This window comes from Mauremys reevesii, linkage group 15, assembly GCF_016161935.1.
Source record: "Mauremys reevesii isolate NIE-2019 linkage group 15, ASM1616193v1, whole genome shotgun sequence".
NCBI classification, from domain to species: Eukaryota; Metazoa; Chordata; order Testudines; family Geoemydidae; genus Mauremys; species Mauremys reevesii.
This window is the reverse complement of record NC_052637.1, coordinates 1,417,401-1,432,366: the sequence shown is the minus strand read 5'-3', so window position 1 is coordinate 1,432,366 and position 14,966 is coordinate 1,417,401. Positions and strand designations below refer to the sequence as shown.

The window sequence follows — 14,966 nt, the reverse complement described above, 5'->3', positions numbered from 1 at the left end:
CGGCCCAGGCCCGGAGCGAGAAACAAAACCCCAACGGTTCTTTTCAGAACCATCCCCGAGGGTTCATCAAAAGAGCGAATTCTGTGTGCAAACGCTTGGGTGCCGTCACCGTGTGTCCTAAGGAAGGGTTGAAGTGACAACCCCCAGTAATCAGGGAAACTTACTTGCGTTGCAAAGAAAGCCCCATTCAAGTACTAGCAGCGATGAGCAGCGTAGTTTATGATACGCAGTTTGGGAAAGCCGACAGTGCGATAAAAGCCCGGGGACTTTCAAGATTACCCTAATGCTAGTGTTAAAGCAGGTTTTTAGTGCTGGTAAACGGTGCAATGCTTTCTGAAACACGAGTTCCTACAGCCCCTACCTTTTTCCCATTCACCGCAGGGTTCAAATCTCACACACAGGATTTTGGCTCCACACATATGCAATGAAATCAAACAAAACTGAAGACATCTGTGATGACGCTCATCTGGAGAACGTCATGGGGTAGCTCAAAAGAGCCTTCGGACTCTTTCCTTAGGGTGAATCAATAGTTGTATGACTTTGAGGACTTTCCCTAGATACTTCCCACTGCATAAGGGATGCAGAAGTGGCTCCTGATTTTACACGGTCCTTTAGTTTCTTCCTGGCTTTTTTTCTTCGCTGCTTTGTTCTTCCTCTTAAGCTTCGCCTCCTGCTCCTTGAGCACTTTGGCCTTCTTCATAGGTCATTTTCTGGGCCATGCGCTTCCCTGCCCCACCCTGCTTTAGTATAATTCGGACTCTGATTTTAACAGGAATGGAGGAGGGACATTGTGTAAAACTGTCCACTCACTACTCCCCCCAGTGGTCTAGAGCAGTGGTGCTCAACCAGGGGTATGCAGAGATCTTCCAGGGGGTACCTCAACTCATCTAGATATTTGCCTAGTTTTATAACAGGCTACATAAAAAGCACTAGTGACGTCAGGACAAACTAAAATTTCGCACAATGACTTGTGTATACTGCTCTATAGACCATACACTGAACTGCAGGTACAATGTTTATATTCCCATTGATTTATTTTATAATTATATGGAAAAAAGGAGAAAGTCAGAACTTTTTCTGTCCCAGTGGTTGTGACACTTTTGTATTTTCAGGTCTGATTTTGTGAGCAAGTCGTTTTTAAGTGAGGTGAAACTTGCGGGTACACAAGGCAAATTAGACTCCTGAAAGGAGGACAATAGTCTGGAAAGGTTGAGAGCCACTGGTCGATAGTACGGATACCTCATAAATGGATAAAGGGTTAATTTAAAGGATTATTTTAACAAATATTGAGTTGTATTGCGGTATCAAACAAACCCCATTCAGGAATGAAGTCCCAATGTGCTAGGTGCTGTACGAATACACCCTCCTTCTAGGAGTTCACAAGCTAAGCAATAGCTTCTTATTAATAGTGGGAGCAGAGTCACTTCTCCATGTTTTCTGTTTTCTTTCAAACATTCGCGGTGTTTGATTGGTTTCCCAAGGGAGCCAATGAAAAGTCGAATGTCGGAATCCATAATTTGCATATCGCCGTTGCAAAGGGGGATTGTTCCGTGTTGGTTTGAACGAGATTGGGGGCTGTGCTAGCCAGGGGTGCGGGGGGAGGGGCAGGCTAGCTAGGTTTTCACTCAGGTCCGACAGTAGCCAAGATAAGGCGGAAATATGGTTCCTCACATGCTTAGGAAAAAAAGGAGCCTGGTAAGGGTTTTTTTAGTTGTTTGGGTGGTCCTCCAAGAAGGTTTAGAAGCTTAATGCTGATTGGAAGAAAAAAAATGAGGACTAAAAGCAGAGTTAGGAAGAATCTCACTTTATTTACTTGTATGAGGTCTTGAAGTAAAATCATCCTAAAACTAGTATTTATTTTAGAGTTATGATCTTGAGGATTTTTTTGTGATTAATCTATTTGAGTGCATTGTTGAAGTATTGTGCTTGGCTCTGTACAACAAGCTTTTAATATTTGCTCCTGGGAGATTCAGATAGTTCTGTTCTTATTACTGCCTGAAGACCTGCTAAAGCATGCTATCTGAAGGTACTAAGGTTGTTACTAAAGATACCAGCTTTAAGTAAAGTTTCTTATTTAGCTAGATTAGAGATTACTTTTAAGTAATCACAACTCAAAGGCCTCTTGAAGAGCTACTTATCTATTTTTAAAAAAATTACTGTGCAGACTTGAATAGAAAGACATTTATGATAATTAGTGGCTTTAAAAGCAAGAACAACTTGAATTAAATTTTTGTAAAATAAGTGCTATTCCCTTAAATTCTGTATTTTCTTGTAAAGGTTTCAAGGTGAGGCTATGTAGATTTGTTTGTTTATCCCAGCGGTCCCAACCTTTTTTCTGGCGGGCACCAGATGAAGGACCACTGTGGCGGTGGAGCACCCACCGAAATGCTGCTGAATTTTTGCAGCATTTTGGTGGCAACACCTCTTGATGATGCTACTTGCCGTTGACAAGCTATGTCATCAAGAGATGTCCCTGCCAAAATCTGGGAGCGATGCCTCTCGATGATATCACTTGTCGATGGCAAGCGGTGTCATCGAGAGGCGTCCCCACCACAATGCTGCTGAAATTTGGTGGCATTTTGGCGGGTGCTCTCCTGGGGTCCAGGATGCGGGCATTGGGGAACCACTAATTTATCCTCTCAGAAGTGAGGCTAGAAGAAGCTGATGGAGGGGGCAACTGAAATTTTCTATGTTTGGCTTTTCACAAGCAGTTAACTTTGCTGTAACTTGTATTAAGCAGTCTTTTTTTCTACTACTGTCTTGTTTAAGAACCATCAGATGGTGATGTCGGTGTACTCACTGCAGGACACTCTGCTCTCTGTCTCATGGCTGACTATAAATGATAAACTCAGCAGGCACATGTCTCTGCTCCTCAGCTGAGAACAATGTTGTAAACCTTGAATTTTTTTTAAAAAAAGCCTACCAGTGCTTGCTTTTGAGAAGTCCTTGAAATAGCATCAATGAGAGAGGTACATCTGCAGCACAAAGAAATTCATTTAACTTTGTGTTAATTCAACTCACTTTAACAGAAACCCAAGAAATACACCCAATCTTTCTGGACCAAAGATGGGAATCAAAATCCGCTATTTCCACTGGACAAAATGGATCCTATTATTTCCCCTATCACAATAGAAGGGGGTTCCAGCCCAGCGAAGCATAAAAGGGCTCTGCTCTGCTTTGTGGTTATGGGAGGATGAAGGATTGCTGCTCTAAGTAGCTGTGCCTTATGCCCAAAAAGGGGAAAGCAGGAGCAACCGTTGCACCTGTAATGGGGGTTGTCTGTGCTTTGTGCTTGTGTGCAGAAGATGGAGCTGGGTGAGATCTTAGATCAGGCTAGAAAGGGGGGAGAGGCCCCTAAAGCACCACCTGTGAATCCCTATCAGCAAAGGGGATGGTCCTAGGAAACGGGTTGCTGGAGGGTTATGGGTCTGAGCAGCTTTGCTACAGAGTGCAGTACACCCTCTCCCCTGCACTGGCACAGTTACTTCTGTACTGGGTTCTACCATCTGAACCTTTATTTATATAAGACTAAATGACGCTTTGCCTCTTCTCCCAAATAGCCACAAAATAGTCACAAATTCTATGCCAACGCAAAGTTTATTAGTAATAAATTGGTAGGGAAATGCCTCCATCTGCTGCCATTTAGCAAGATGTACATTTAAGAGTAGAATGCAAAAGGGAAGCTAAGTTCTACGAAGAGGGAAAATATAGCAAGAGAAAGGATGGTTCTGTAGTCAAGGGAGTGCATCTCGGTTCAGGGCTTAGCCCTGCTCCAGATTCCCCTCTGTGTATTAGAGAAATCACTTGATTGCTCGGAGGGATGGGCTGCACCGATGGTCAGGGCATTAGTCTAGGGAGACCTGGGGTCAGTTCTCTGCTCTGTCCTGTGTCTGACCTTGGGCAAGTGATGACTCGAGGCTTGTCCGGGTGGTGAAATGGACTGACAGGACCACAGAGGTATAATTGTTTTGGGATGCAAAATAAAATCACTTTTATTCAGGAATAAAGAATCCATGTGGGTATAGTCCTGCCAATCAATGTCCCTGTGCTGTCAAGTATAGCTCTGCCTCAGTTCCACATCTGTAAAATGGGGCTATTTTCACTTCTCTAAACGACGGGGGTTCTCTAAGGATAAATGCGTTAAATGTTGTGACGTGCTCAGGTAGTAGGGGGGGAGGGGCACATAAGGACCACAGATAGACGTTAAAGGGCAGGTCGCCAGCTGGTGTAAATCAGTGTGGCTCTATTGCAATGAGATACTGGGGGTCCAGATAAGTATCTAAGATAGATAGAAGATGGTGCCCCACCTAACAAATGGCCTTTCCCCCACTCTTTGTCTTGTTGATTGCAGACTCTTCAAGGTATAGACCAGGGGGTCTCAAACTGGGGGTTGGGACCCCTCAGCGGGTCATGAGGTTATTACATGGGGTGGGGTGACAAGCTGTCAGCCTTCACCCCGAACCCCACCTTGCCTCCAGCATTTATAGTGGTGTTAAATATATTTACGTGTTTTTAATTTATAAGGGGGGGTCGCACTCAGAGGCTTGCTGTGTGAAAGGGGTCATCGGTACAAAAGTTTGAGAACCACTGGCCTAGACTGGTTTCAGAATAGCAGCCATGTTAGTCTGTATCCGCAAAAAGAACAGGAGTACTTGTGCACCTTAGAGACTAACACATTTATTTCAGCATGAGCTTTCGTGGGCTACAGCTCACTTCTTTGGATGCATAGAATGGAACACACAGACAGGAGATATTTATATATACAGAGAACATGAAAAGGTGGAAGCAGCCATACCAACTGTAAGAGGCCAATCAATTGAGATGAGCTATCATCAGCAGGAGAAAAAAAACCTTTGAAGTGATAATCAAGATGATCCATAGAAGGTGTGAGGAGAACTTAACATGGGGAAATAGATTCAATTAGTGTAATGACCCAACCATTCCCAGTCTCTGTTTAAACCTAAGTTAATTGTATCTAATTTGCATATTAATTTGAGTTCAACAGTCTCTCTTTGGAGTCTGTTTTTGAAGATTTTTTGTTGAAAAATTGCCACCTTCAAGTCTGTCACTGAGTGGTTAGAGAGGTTGAAGTGTTCTCCCACTGGTTTTTGAATGTTATGATTCCTAATGTCAGATTTGTGTCCATTTATTCTTTTGCATAGAGACTGTCCGGTTTGGCCAATGTCCATGGCAGAGGGGCATTGCTGGCACATGATGGCATATATCACATTGGTAGATGTGCAGGTGAACGAGCCTCTGATGGTGTGGCTGATGTGGTTAGGTCCTATGATGGTGTCACTTGAATAGATATGTGGACAGAGCTGGCATCGGGCTTTGTTGCAAGGATAGGTTCCTGAGTTAGTGTTTATGTTGTATGGTGTGTGGTTGCTGGTGAGTATTCGCTTCAGGTTGGAGGCTGTCTGTAAGCGAGGACTAGCCTGTCTCCCAAGATCTGTGAGAGTGAGGGATCATCTGGCATAGACTGTTTCATACTCTGTGCCATAGGTGCCAACTTTCCCTGGTGCTGGTGGGTACTTGCGCACCCCTGTCCCGCCCCCATTCCAACCCTTCACCAAAGTTCCTGCCCCCTCTCTGCCCCATTGGATCCCTTCCCCAAATCCCGGCCCTGCCTCTTCCCTGAGCGCTCCACATTTCCCCTCCCTCCCAGCGCTTGCTGCGCAAATCAGCTATTTTGCGTCACAAGCGCTGGGAGCGAGGGGGGGGGGGGAAAGCGGGCACCCGGCACCCTCAGGGGAGGAGGTGGAGATGAGCACCCACCAATTTTTTCACCATGGGTGCTCCAGCCCCAGAGCACCCACAGAGTCGGTCCCTATGCTCTGTACAATGGATCCCTGATCTCAGCTGGGGCAGGGACTGTCTCTCCCTGTGTGTCTGTGCAGCGCCCGGCACAACAGGGCCCTGATCTCAGCTGGGGCCTGTAGGTGCTGAAATACTGTGGACACGTACATATTTATCTTTAAATCTCCCCTGTGATCTGCCTGCCAGGGCTCCTCCAGTCGTCTCTCATAGTGTGGTGCACATCCTAATTGATTGTTTACTTCACCAGCTTTTTATTTATCATTCTGAGGACCATCTTCTCCCCCACTGGTGACAAAACCATCCCTGAGGCAACCACACTGATGGCTTCTATGGAAAAGCCCTATTACTAATGTATGTAGGACCAAGGCCAATCTGGGATGGTTTGTCCTGTGTCTCAGGGGCACAGTTTGATCTGGGAGCCTGTACTCAGCAGCTCAAAGAAAGGGCGGATTTTCTCCCCCACAAAAGGGGCTGGGGGGAAAGTGAAGATCGGGGCCTCGTTGCCAGCATCATAAAACGCCACCAACCCCCCTTCATAGTCCACATAAATCCGGATCCTGCTAGGGACCCCATGTAGATACAAAGGAGTTTCAGGGCAGGTGAGGGCCCAATGCTGTTCCCAGTATTTCCGCACGGCCCAGACCCTCTGCTCCGGTGTAAACGTGCTCGCGCCTTTCCTCTTAACAGGCTCCAGGGCTACTCCCACGACCCAGACTGCCCCTTCTCCAACTTCCACCTCCCAGGAATGCCTCCCAGAGGCAAAGCCCTCAGAGGCCAGCACGCAGGGAGCAGGCTCAAATCTCTCGGGATGGTCGGGCAGATCCTGCCGGGCGACTCCCCAGTGCACACTTTTGCCATCCGCGGACACGGCGAGCCAGGGATTTGCCGTGTCTGGATCCAGCGTCACTTCAGCTGCACAGAGAGAGAATTAAAAAAATCCGTGTTGGAGGCAGAGCTCAGCTGCGGGGCAAGGTTTGCTTCAACATGCAGCACAGCAAGGGCTGTCTCGTGCCTTAGGTTCTGCTGCCATCTTGTGGCCACTCGCAGTAATTTGTTACAGCCCCTCTTTTTTTCATTTCCCCCCTCACCCATTTTTTTGCTCTGATCAACGTGTGTCCTTCAAATCACATAAAAAATTTCCTTTCCCGTCCGATCTGATTGTTAAACAGTGACTGAGTCAGTCGTAAGGTGGGCCCTGCCTGTCTGGAAGCATCACCAAACCCAAACATTCAGACGTGAATCAGCCCAACCCCAATCAATGGGATTTTCTTTTAAAATAATAATCATTGGGTTCTTGCTATCTTCCTCCTCCTTTCTGAGCCTTTAAGATGCCTAGTGGTCATATTTTCGGGGGTGGAGTTTCTCTGCAGCCACAAGGGCTAGAATTTTTTTAAAAAATAGTAAATGAAAATGAGATTTTTCCCATAATCACTTGAGTCCAAGAGCTGGATCTTAAAAATACACCAACTCCATGAGACGGGAGATTAAAATCACAGGAGTTGACAATAATGTAGTAGCTAGAAATAACCCCCTCCAGTGGGTATTGCATAGAATCACAGAACAGTAGGACTGGAAAGGACCTCGACAGGTCTTCTACTCCAGTCCCCTGCACTCAAGGCAGGACCAAACATTAGAGTCGAGCATCCCTGACAGGTGTCTGTCCAACCTGCTCTTAAAAATCTCCAATGACAGAGATTCCTAGAGGCTCTGGCAGTGTGAGGTCCTTTTTGTAGCCCTGACTCCAGCAATCAGTTTGATTCCTGCTGCTTCTGATGTCCCAAAACAAACGTGTTCTCCTCACATCAGGAAAACAGTCCCATCAATAATGCCAGTGTCCCAACGACCCCTTAGAAATTTACCTCTGTCCGGTTTCGGTTCAGGCAACAGATTCACTAAAGGAAGAAGAGCACAGAGAGGAGATCAGATTTTGTCGATAACTATCATGGACTTAGTCACAAGAGGGGAACGAGGGGCTAGACAGAGGAAGAGATAGCACTGAAAACCTACTGACAAATCTTTCTAGTGACTTGAAATTTTATATGGGCTAGTTAAGAAACCACATGTAGCCAGTGATTTTAGTTTATTGTTCACTTATTGTGTGATGGTATAACTAGCATATTATATATAATTGTTGTATGTTGGAGTTAAATTGTACAATTATAGACTTATAGATTGATTAGTAGTTAGAAGGGATAATTATGACTTATCTAAGTATGTAGGGCTGAAACACAAGGCCTACCGGCTGAGGCCTGTAAGATTTTAGCTTAACCATACTAGGCTGTAGAGTTAAGAAATGGTATAATATATATAAGTGAGTGAGCAAACAATAACCTGATGCCCTAAGATTACGGGAAAAGATGTATCAATGAGCAATGTTGCAAAAAATTAACGGTAAAAGTAATTTTTTGCTTACAAGATACTTGGTAGTCACTGTTTTCTAACCCCAGAGTGCACTATATGCAGAAATGCTAATGAGGTATAGAAAGAATCACATTATAAAAAAGAGGGTGCCTGCATTAGGAAAATTGAGAGCTCCCTCTGGAAAATCCATCAGGAACCATCCCTCTATTGATGATCAATCCATGAGAGACCCATTAGACCCTAACACTATCTAGGAGGATGTGAGGGTGTGAGGATGTTTGTAACTTGTGCATAGGTCTGTATGGAATTTATATATGCCTGGGTACTCATAACTTTAATAAAATGTGTAAATCAGACTAGACCTTGTACTGGTGAATATCTGTGTGGTCACTGCCCTTGGTCATTACATGTTCCTAGAGACTGTAAAACTGAAGCAGGTAGCAGAGGTGACTTTCACTCTGTTAAGCTTGACACTGTAGCCGCCAGAGCCGAACCTACAGTGGTGTAATCCCACTTTATTAAATTCACTGTAAATAAAATAAAAGGCTACAGGCATTTAGGGTGATTTGGCTCTTTCACACTCGCCCAATAAGAAAGAGACCTTGGGTCTGATTTGCCCCCGGTGTTAATCAAGACTAACCCCACCGGAGTCACTAGAATTAGGATGATGTGAAACCAGCGTCAGTGAAATCCGAATCAGACCAGCCCCTGTGTAAACACTCTCATGCCTCCTGAACTTCTCCAGCTCTCCGTTACCTTTCAGCTTCCTCAGCGCATCCTGGAGGAAAGCGAAATTTTGAGAAAACAACCAGAGTCTCCATTTCGGTTCAGGAGAAGCAGGCGCTGGAGCCTGGAATGTGCCCATCTCACATCTAGAGAGAGAGAGAGACCTGGGGTGTCACCAGCTGATGGCCCAACCCAGGCACCAGGGAGAACAGTTGGGACTGGAGCTGAGTTCTCAGAGTCACCTGACCCTAAGGTCTGGGCCAGTCTGGACTCTGGGGAAATGGCGGCAGCCCCAGGACATTGGGGATGGAGGGAAGATTAGAAGCTTCACGGGGAGACCGTCCCACCCGCTCCCTGCTGGGCCCTGAGGAGACATGTCCCTCACCTGGTGCCTGAGCCCCTTCCCAGCATTGGGAAGCACAAGGGGGAGTGAGAAGGAGCCACCTACCTGCTCAAAGTGCTTCTGACATCCTAGAGGAGAGAGAGATAGAGAAACGGGGGCTCAGTGCCACATGCTGGGTACCCACCCACCCTGCTCTGGAGGGGATTCGCTCTGCATCACAATCAGTCTGATGCCCAGTTCTCTGCATTCTGGATCCACACTCCCTGAAGGCAGCTCCCTGAAGGACTTCATCTCTTAGGGCTTGGCTACACTTGCAAGTTGCAGCACTGGTGGAGGCTTTCCAGCACTGCAATTAGTAACCGTCCACACCTGCAAGGCACATCCAGCGCTGCAACTCCCTGGCTGCAGCGCTGGCTGTACACCTGGTCAGGTTGGGGTGTAGCGATTGCAGCGCTGGTGATCCAGCGCTGCTCATCAAGTGTGGACACACACCAGCGCTTTTATTGGCCTCCAGGGAATAAGGAGATATCCCAGAATGCTTTTAACTAAATTACTCTCTTTGTTTTGTTATGCAGCCTCTCTTTGTTTTGTTGTGAACTCCGATCCCATTGAACTGCTTATCTAAAAAAACAAACACTGATCACAGCAAACAGGAGCTATCTGTACCTGGCTGTGAACGATCAAATGAGAGGCAGGGAGTGAATGTTTGCTTGACAGAGAAACAGCGTTGGATGCAGGCTGTTTGCAATTAAGACTAAGGGTTCGTGAACATTTTGTGATTTTTCAATCCAGGAAGCTAACACACAGTGTTGGCTCCAAAAATCCACTCTCTCTATCTTCCTTGCTCCCTGTCACAGTACACCACCCTCCACCCCCCTCTTTTGAAAAGCATGTTGTTGCCACTTGAATGCTGGGATAGCTGCCCATAATGCAGCACTCCCAACAGCGCTGCAAATGCGGCCACACACCAGTGCTGGTAGCTGTGAGTGTGGCCACACACCAGCGTTGTTCCTGCACAGCTGCATGACCAGCGCTGTAACTCCCAGCGCTGCAACTTTCAAGTGTAGCCAAGCCCTTAGTTTCCATCAGTGGCTCTCTGATGGAGACCAGCGTTTGTGGTTTGGCCTTCGGGGGAATTTTCTTCCACTCCATTCAGGACAAAGGAAAATTTTTTGCCCTCAAAGAACCAAATCATTTCCCTTTTGGGCTGCGCAGATGCAGAGCGCTGTTGGGACCAGTGACGCCCGGGGCCCTGCAACGGTGGCTTCGGGAGCCCTCCGTTCCTTGCCCGGGGCCTGGGGTGTCTCTTGCACAGTCTCACCTGCATGAATTCACTTGCAGGCTGCTCACACTTCTCCTCCATCTGCCCAATCAGGGCGTTGAGACGGGAAACCTCCTCGGTGAGTCGGCAGACGTTTTCATCCTTTCTGGCGGTGACCTCTTTCTCCAGCTCGTCCAGCCAGGCCAGAAAGAGACGCTCTTGTTCTTGCAGAAATGTGTGCAGTTTCTCAAATCGGTACCCCATCGTCTCCCGGTCAATTTCTATTTGTCTCTGTGATGGACAGGGACAGGCCAGGAAGAGAGAGAGAGTCATGCAAACTGTCCATTGTCTGAAGTGTTCTTCAGGGTAATTGTAAAAGTAACTTGCAAGGAAGAAAAATGGGATTTAAGTTACTCTTTTTGTCTCAAATTGGGCCTCTGAAAAACTGAGATAACCAGTCACTGTTTAACGACCATGATTTAAATATTTAACGAAACCCTTTGCCCTCATTCTCCATTTCCTGGAGCACTCTTCATTCCTTTAAAGCAAAAGATGATCTTTGCTTTACGAAGAGGAAATATTTAATGTCTCTAGACAACACGTCCTTAGTGGTTCAGTGTCACAAGTTACTTATATGGTTGCCATCACTGTAATATTTGAAGAACACACAGTCTTTACTTATTTATTTTCACAACACTCCTGTAAGGATAGAACCCAGGAGTCCTGACTCCCAGCTCGCATGCTCTCTAGCCACAAGATGGTGCTCCCCTCTGCAGCTAAAAATGAACCTACGTGTCCTGACTTCCAGCTTCCCCTGCTCTAACCACTAGATGCCACTCCCCTCCCAGAGTCAGGAATGGAACCCAGGAATTCGAACCCCCAGACCTCCCCTGATCTACCCAATAGATGCCACTCCCCTCCCAGAACAGGGAAGTTCTATTCTCCCCAGGCTACAGATGGGTAAACTGAGGCATAGAGCAACTCAATGACTGTCCAAAACCACCCAGGGAGTCCGGGCAGAGCAGGTCAATGAACCCAGCTCTCCTGCATCCCAGGCTTAGCATCCTAACCACTGAATCATCCTTCCTCTTCTCACATGGGAACTTCCCTGTGTGAATTTGCTGGCTACAGGATACCAGTGGCAGTTACCAGCAGTTCCTGCCTTTGCTCTTCCTCACGCACTATGAGAGCTAGAATCTCTTCTCTCCCTTTCTCCAGAACATCCAGCCGCCTCCAGATTTGCTCCTGAAAGAATTGGAGAACAGAAGTTTGTGGGGCTCCTCCCCTCCTCCCTGTTTAAAGACACTTAGTGAGAACAACTGGAAAACATGACCCAGACCAGTAGCTCTTTGATCTGGCTTGTGGGATGAGACTTCAGTTGCCCTTTGGTGAATGTTCTCATTTCCAGTAACAAACGTGTGGGTTATGACCAGTCCCATCACTCCATCCTAGTTCTGGATTCCACAACACGGAACCAAAATGACCCCCCCCCCCAAACCCCATTCCTCCTTAGAGCAGACAACTTTTAACTTCCCGGCTATAATCTGAGAGGCAAGGTGGGTGAGGTAATATCTTTTCCTCCAGTGGCCCTCGACCTTTTCAGATGACCGTACCCCTTACAGGGGGCTGATTTGTCTGGCCTACCCCCAAGTTTCACCTCACTTAAAAACGACTTGCTCACAAAATCAGACCTAAAAATACAAAAGCGTCAGAGCCACTACTATAGCACCGGCTTCTGCGGCTGGGATTAAAAGGGCTCAGGGCTCCCCGCAGCTCCGGCGGCAGGGCTGGGGCCGGGATTTAAAGGGCTCGGAGCTCCCCGCCACTGCGGACAGTCTAGAGCCCTTTAAATCCCACCCGCAGCTTCGGCAGCTGGGCTGGGGCCGGGATTTAAAGGGCTCAGAGCTCTCCGCAGCCACGGGAGCTCCAGGCCCTTTAAATCCCAGCCCCAGCCTGGCAAGGCTCGGGGCTCCCAGCAGCTGCGGGAGCCCTGAGCCCTTTAAATCCCAGCTGGAGTTGCAGTCGGGATTTAAAGAGCCTGGAGCTCCACGGCGGCTGGAGCCCTGAGCCCTTTAATTTGCCCATGAGCCCCTGGGGCTCCCAGCCACCTCTGCAGCTGGGAGGCCCTGGTTGATTTAAAGGCCCTGGAGCTCCCAGCCACAGCTGGTGCCCCAGGGCCTTTAAATCTTGAGAGGCCCCGCCTCTTCCAGATGAGGCCACACCCCCCTCAGGACTCCGGCAGTACCGGTAAGTCCTGTAAGTTACTTTCACCCCTGATCCTGACTTCACTAGTGCTTTTTATGGAGCCTGTTGTAAAACTAGGCAAATCTCTAGATGAGTTGCTGTACCCCCGGAAGACCTCTGCGTACCCCTGCTTGAGAACCACTGGTTTATTGGACCAAATGCTGTTGGCCAGAGAGAGAAGCTTTCGAGCTTCTGGAGAAAAGCTCTGCGTGAGCTCAGAAGCTTGTCTTTCTTGCCAGCAGAAGTTGGTCCAATAAAAGATATCACCTCACCCCTTTGGCCCTGTAGTATCCTAGGACCACCACGACTACACCACCGCTGCATACAGCTATAATCACATAAGAACGGCCACACTGGCTCAGGCCAAAGGTCTGTCCAGCCCAGTGTCCTGTCTTCCAACAGTGGCCAGTGCCAGGTGCCCCAGAGGGAACGAACAGAACAGGGAATCATCAAGTGATTCACACTAGACAGACAAATTCCCTCTCACCTTGTACTCCTGGGCAGCCTCTTGAATGGGAACCACCGTGTGAGCTCTGTGCTCCCGGGATCTGTCGCACACCACACAGATGGGGGTTTGATCCTCCTCGCAGAACAGTTTCAGAGCCTCCTGGTGTTTCCCGCACACCCCCTCCCCTCCCAGCTTGGCCGGTTGTTGCTCATCCTTCAGCTGTCGGATGATTAGGTCTACGAGAGTCCCCAGCTGTCTGTTGGCCCGGAAGTTCCCCTGGGGAAAGATCGCCATGCAGCAGGGGCAGAAGACATCTGTATCCGATCCCTCCCAGCACTGGGTGATGCAGGCTCGGCAGAAATTGTGCCCGCAGTCTAGAGTCACCGGATCATTAAAATACTCCAGGCAGATGGGACAAGAAGCTTCGTGCTCAAAAGTTTTTGCTGGATCGGCAGCAGCCATGACTCCGTCTGAGTGCCAGAGAGAATTTGTTTCATTTCCTTCTTCCCAGAAAAGGACTGAGCCTTTGTTAGCGACAGGGCGTTTCCCTGCCTGTAACATGTTGCTCAAGTTTTTTTGGGGGGGGAGGCGAGGGTGCTCCCAACAAAACTGCTTTGTCAGCCCTGCTGCCCTTCCTTGCCCTCAGGAGAAAGCATAGTCCTTTGGCAATCTGCCTTTCTGGCAAAACCCCCCCAAAAGGTGCTGGTGATTTGGGTTAAAATAGCAGTGAAGAGAAGGCAACTCAGCTTTTAACTCCGCTCAGCAGCTGGCGTGAAAGCCTGAAGGGGATCCTGGGGTGGAATTCGAGTGGTTCACCACAGTTAAAAGTGTCTTCGCTGCTGTTTCAACGAAGGCAGCAGTTCTCAAACTGGGGGTCAGGATCCCACAGGGGGTCGCGAGCCCCTTTGATTGGGGGCACCAGGGCTGGCTTAGACTTGCTGGGATCTGGGGCTGAAGCCAGGGCCGAAGCCAAAGTCTGAGGGCTTCAGCCCTGGCCAACGGGGCTCAGGTTTCAGGCTCCCCTGGAACAGAGCCCATGTCGCACCTCTCAGAGCATCGTGTGCTGCAGGGGGAGGTGTAGAGACCCTTCCCCATAGGTGCTGACTCCGTGGGTGCTCCAGGGCTGGAGCACCTTGGAAAAAAAATAGTGGGTGCTCAGCACCCACCAGCTGCCCTGCCAATCACCCTCACCCCACCCCCAAGCGCTTCTGGCCTGCTAGTGATCGGAGGCACTGGGGTGGAGGGGGCAGGAAGAGGTGGGGGAGGGGCTTGGAGGGAGAGGTGGAGTGGGGGCAGGACCTGGGGCAAAGCGGGGATCGAGCCCCCCCTGGAAACTCAGGAAGTCGGCACCTCTGCCCTTCCCCACATATTAAACCCGGCTTTTCAATAGGGATCTTGGATCTCCACACTCCTACCATGTTCTGCCTCCAACCCACCCTGGAGGGAATGGTGGAGGGGTTGGAGCAATGTCACATAATGAAATGACAGCCGGGTGGGGCAGAATTACCCCTGTAGACAAAGTTTTTGCCCCCACACAGACTCACAGAAAGGTCTGCAACCCCACAGAGCTGGCAGCTCTGGAATCTGCAGTCCTCAAAGCAGGGGAAATACCCCCTCAATGAGATTTCCCAGATGGCTTTCAAGGCTTTTTTTATTCAGTTATTCAAGACAAGGGGCTCTGGGAGTTTGAGAAACTAAATTCTACTTTATTATTTCAAAGCAAGAAATCAGGTAGAACATCTCTCCGAACCCAGCGCCCAGCC

The 14,966-nt window shown here is 48.4% G+C and overlaps 1 protein-coding gene across 2 annotated transcripts; it reads right to left on the bottom strand.

Annotated features, from left to right (window-relative positions):
• Positions 1-5,728: 5,728 nt before the first annotated feature.
• LOC120382890 (zinc finger protein RFP-like) lies at positions 5,729-13,716 on the bottom strand. Of its 2 annotated transcripts, XM_039500349.1 has the most exons (7): positions 13,243-13,716; positions 11,661-11,756; positions 10,572-10,802; positions 9,356-9,378; positions 8,938-9,053; positions 7,680-7,712; positions 5,729-6,732 (listed from the first exon to the last, which is right to left on the bottom strand). In XM_039500349.1, the coding sequence occupies exons 1-7, from the start codon at positions 13,663-13,665 to the stop codon at positions 6,215-6,217; spliced, it is 1,440 nt and encodes a 479-aa protein (XP_039356283.1). In that variant the 5' UTR covers positions 13,666-13,716; the 3' UTR covers positions 5,729-6,214. The 2 variants fall into 2 exon arrangements, with proteins under 2 accessions (XP_039356283.1, XP_039356284.1); XM_039500350.1 differs by lacking the exon at positions 11,661-11,756.
• Between the last annotated feature and the right edge of the window lie 1,250 nt (positions 13,717-14,966).

Bases quoted from the DNA above. Each gene is read 5' to 3' on its own strand.
- LOC120382890 (XM_039500349.1), bottom strand. From the start codon at position 13,665: ATGGCTGCTGCCGATCCAGCAAAAACTTTTGAGCACGAAGCTTCTTGT. The intron at 11,757-13,242 runs GTGAGAGGGAAT...CAATTCTTTCAG, and splicing joins AGGCTGCCCAGGAGTACAAG to GAGCAAATCTGGAGGCGGCT. The intron at 6,733-7,679 runs GTAAATTTCTAA...CTCTCTGTGCAG, and splicing joins TGAACCGAAACCGGACAGAG to CTGAAGTGACGCTGGATCCA.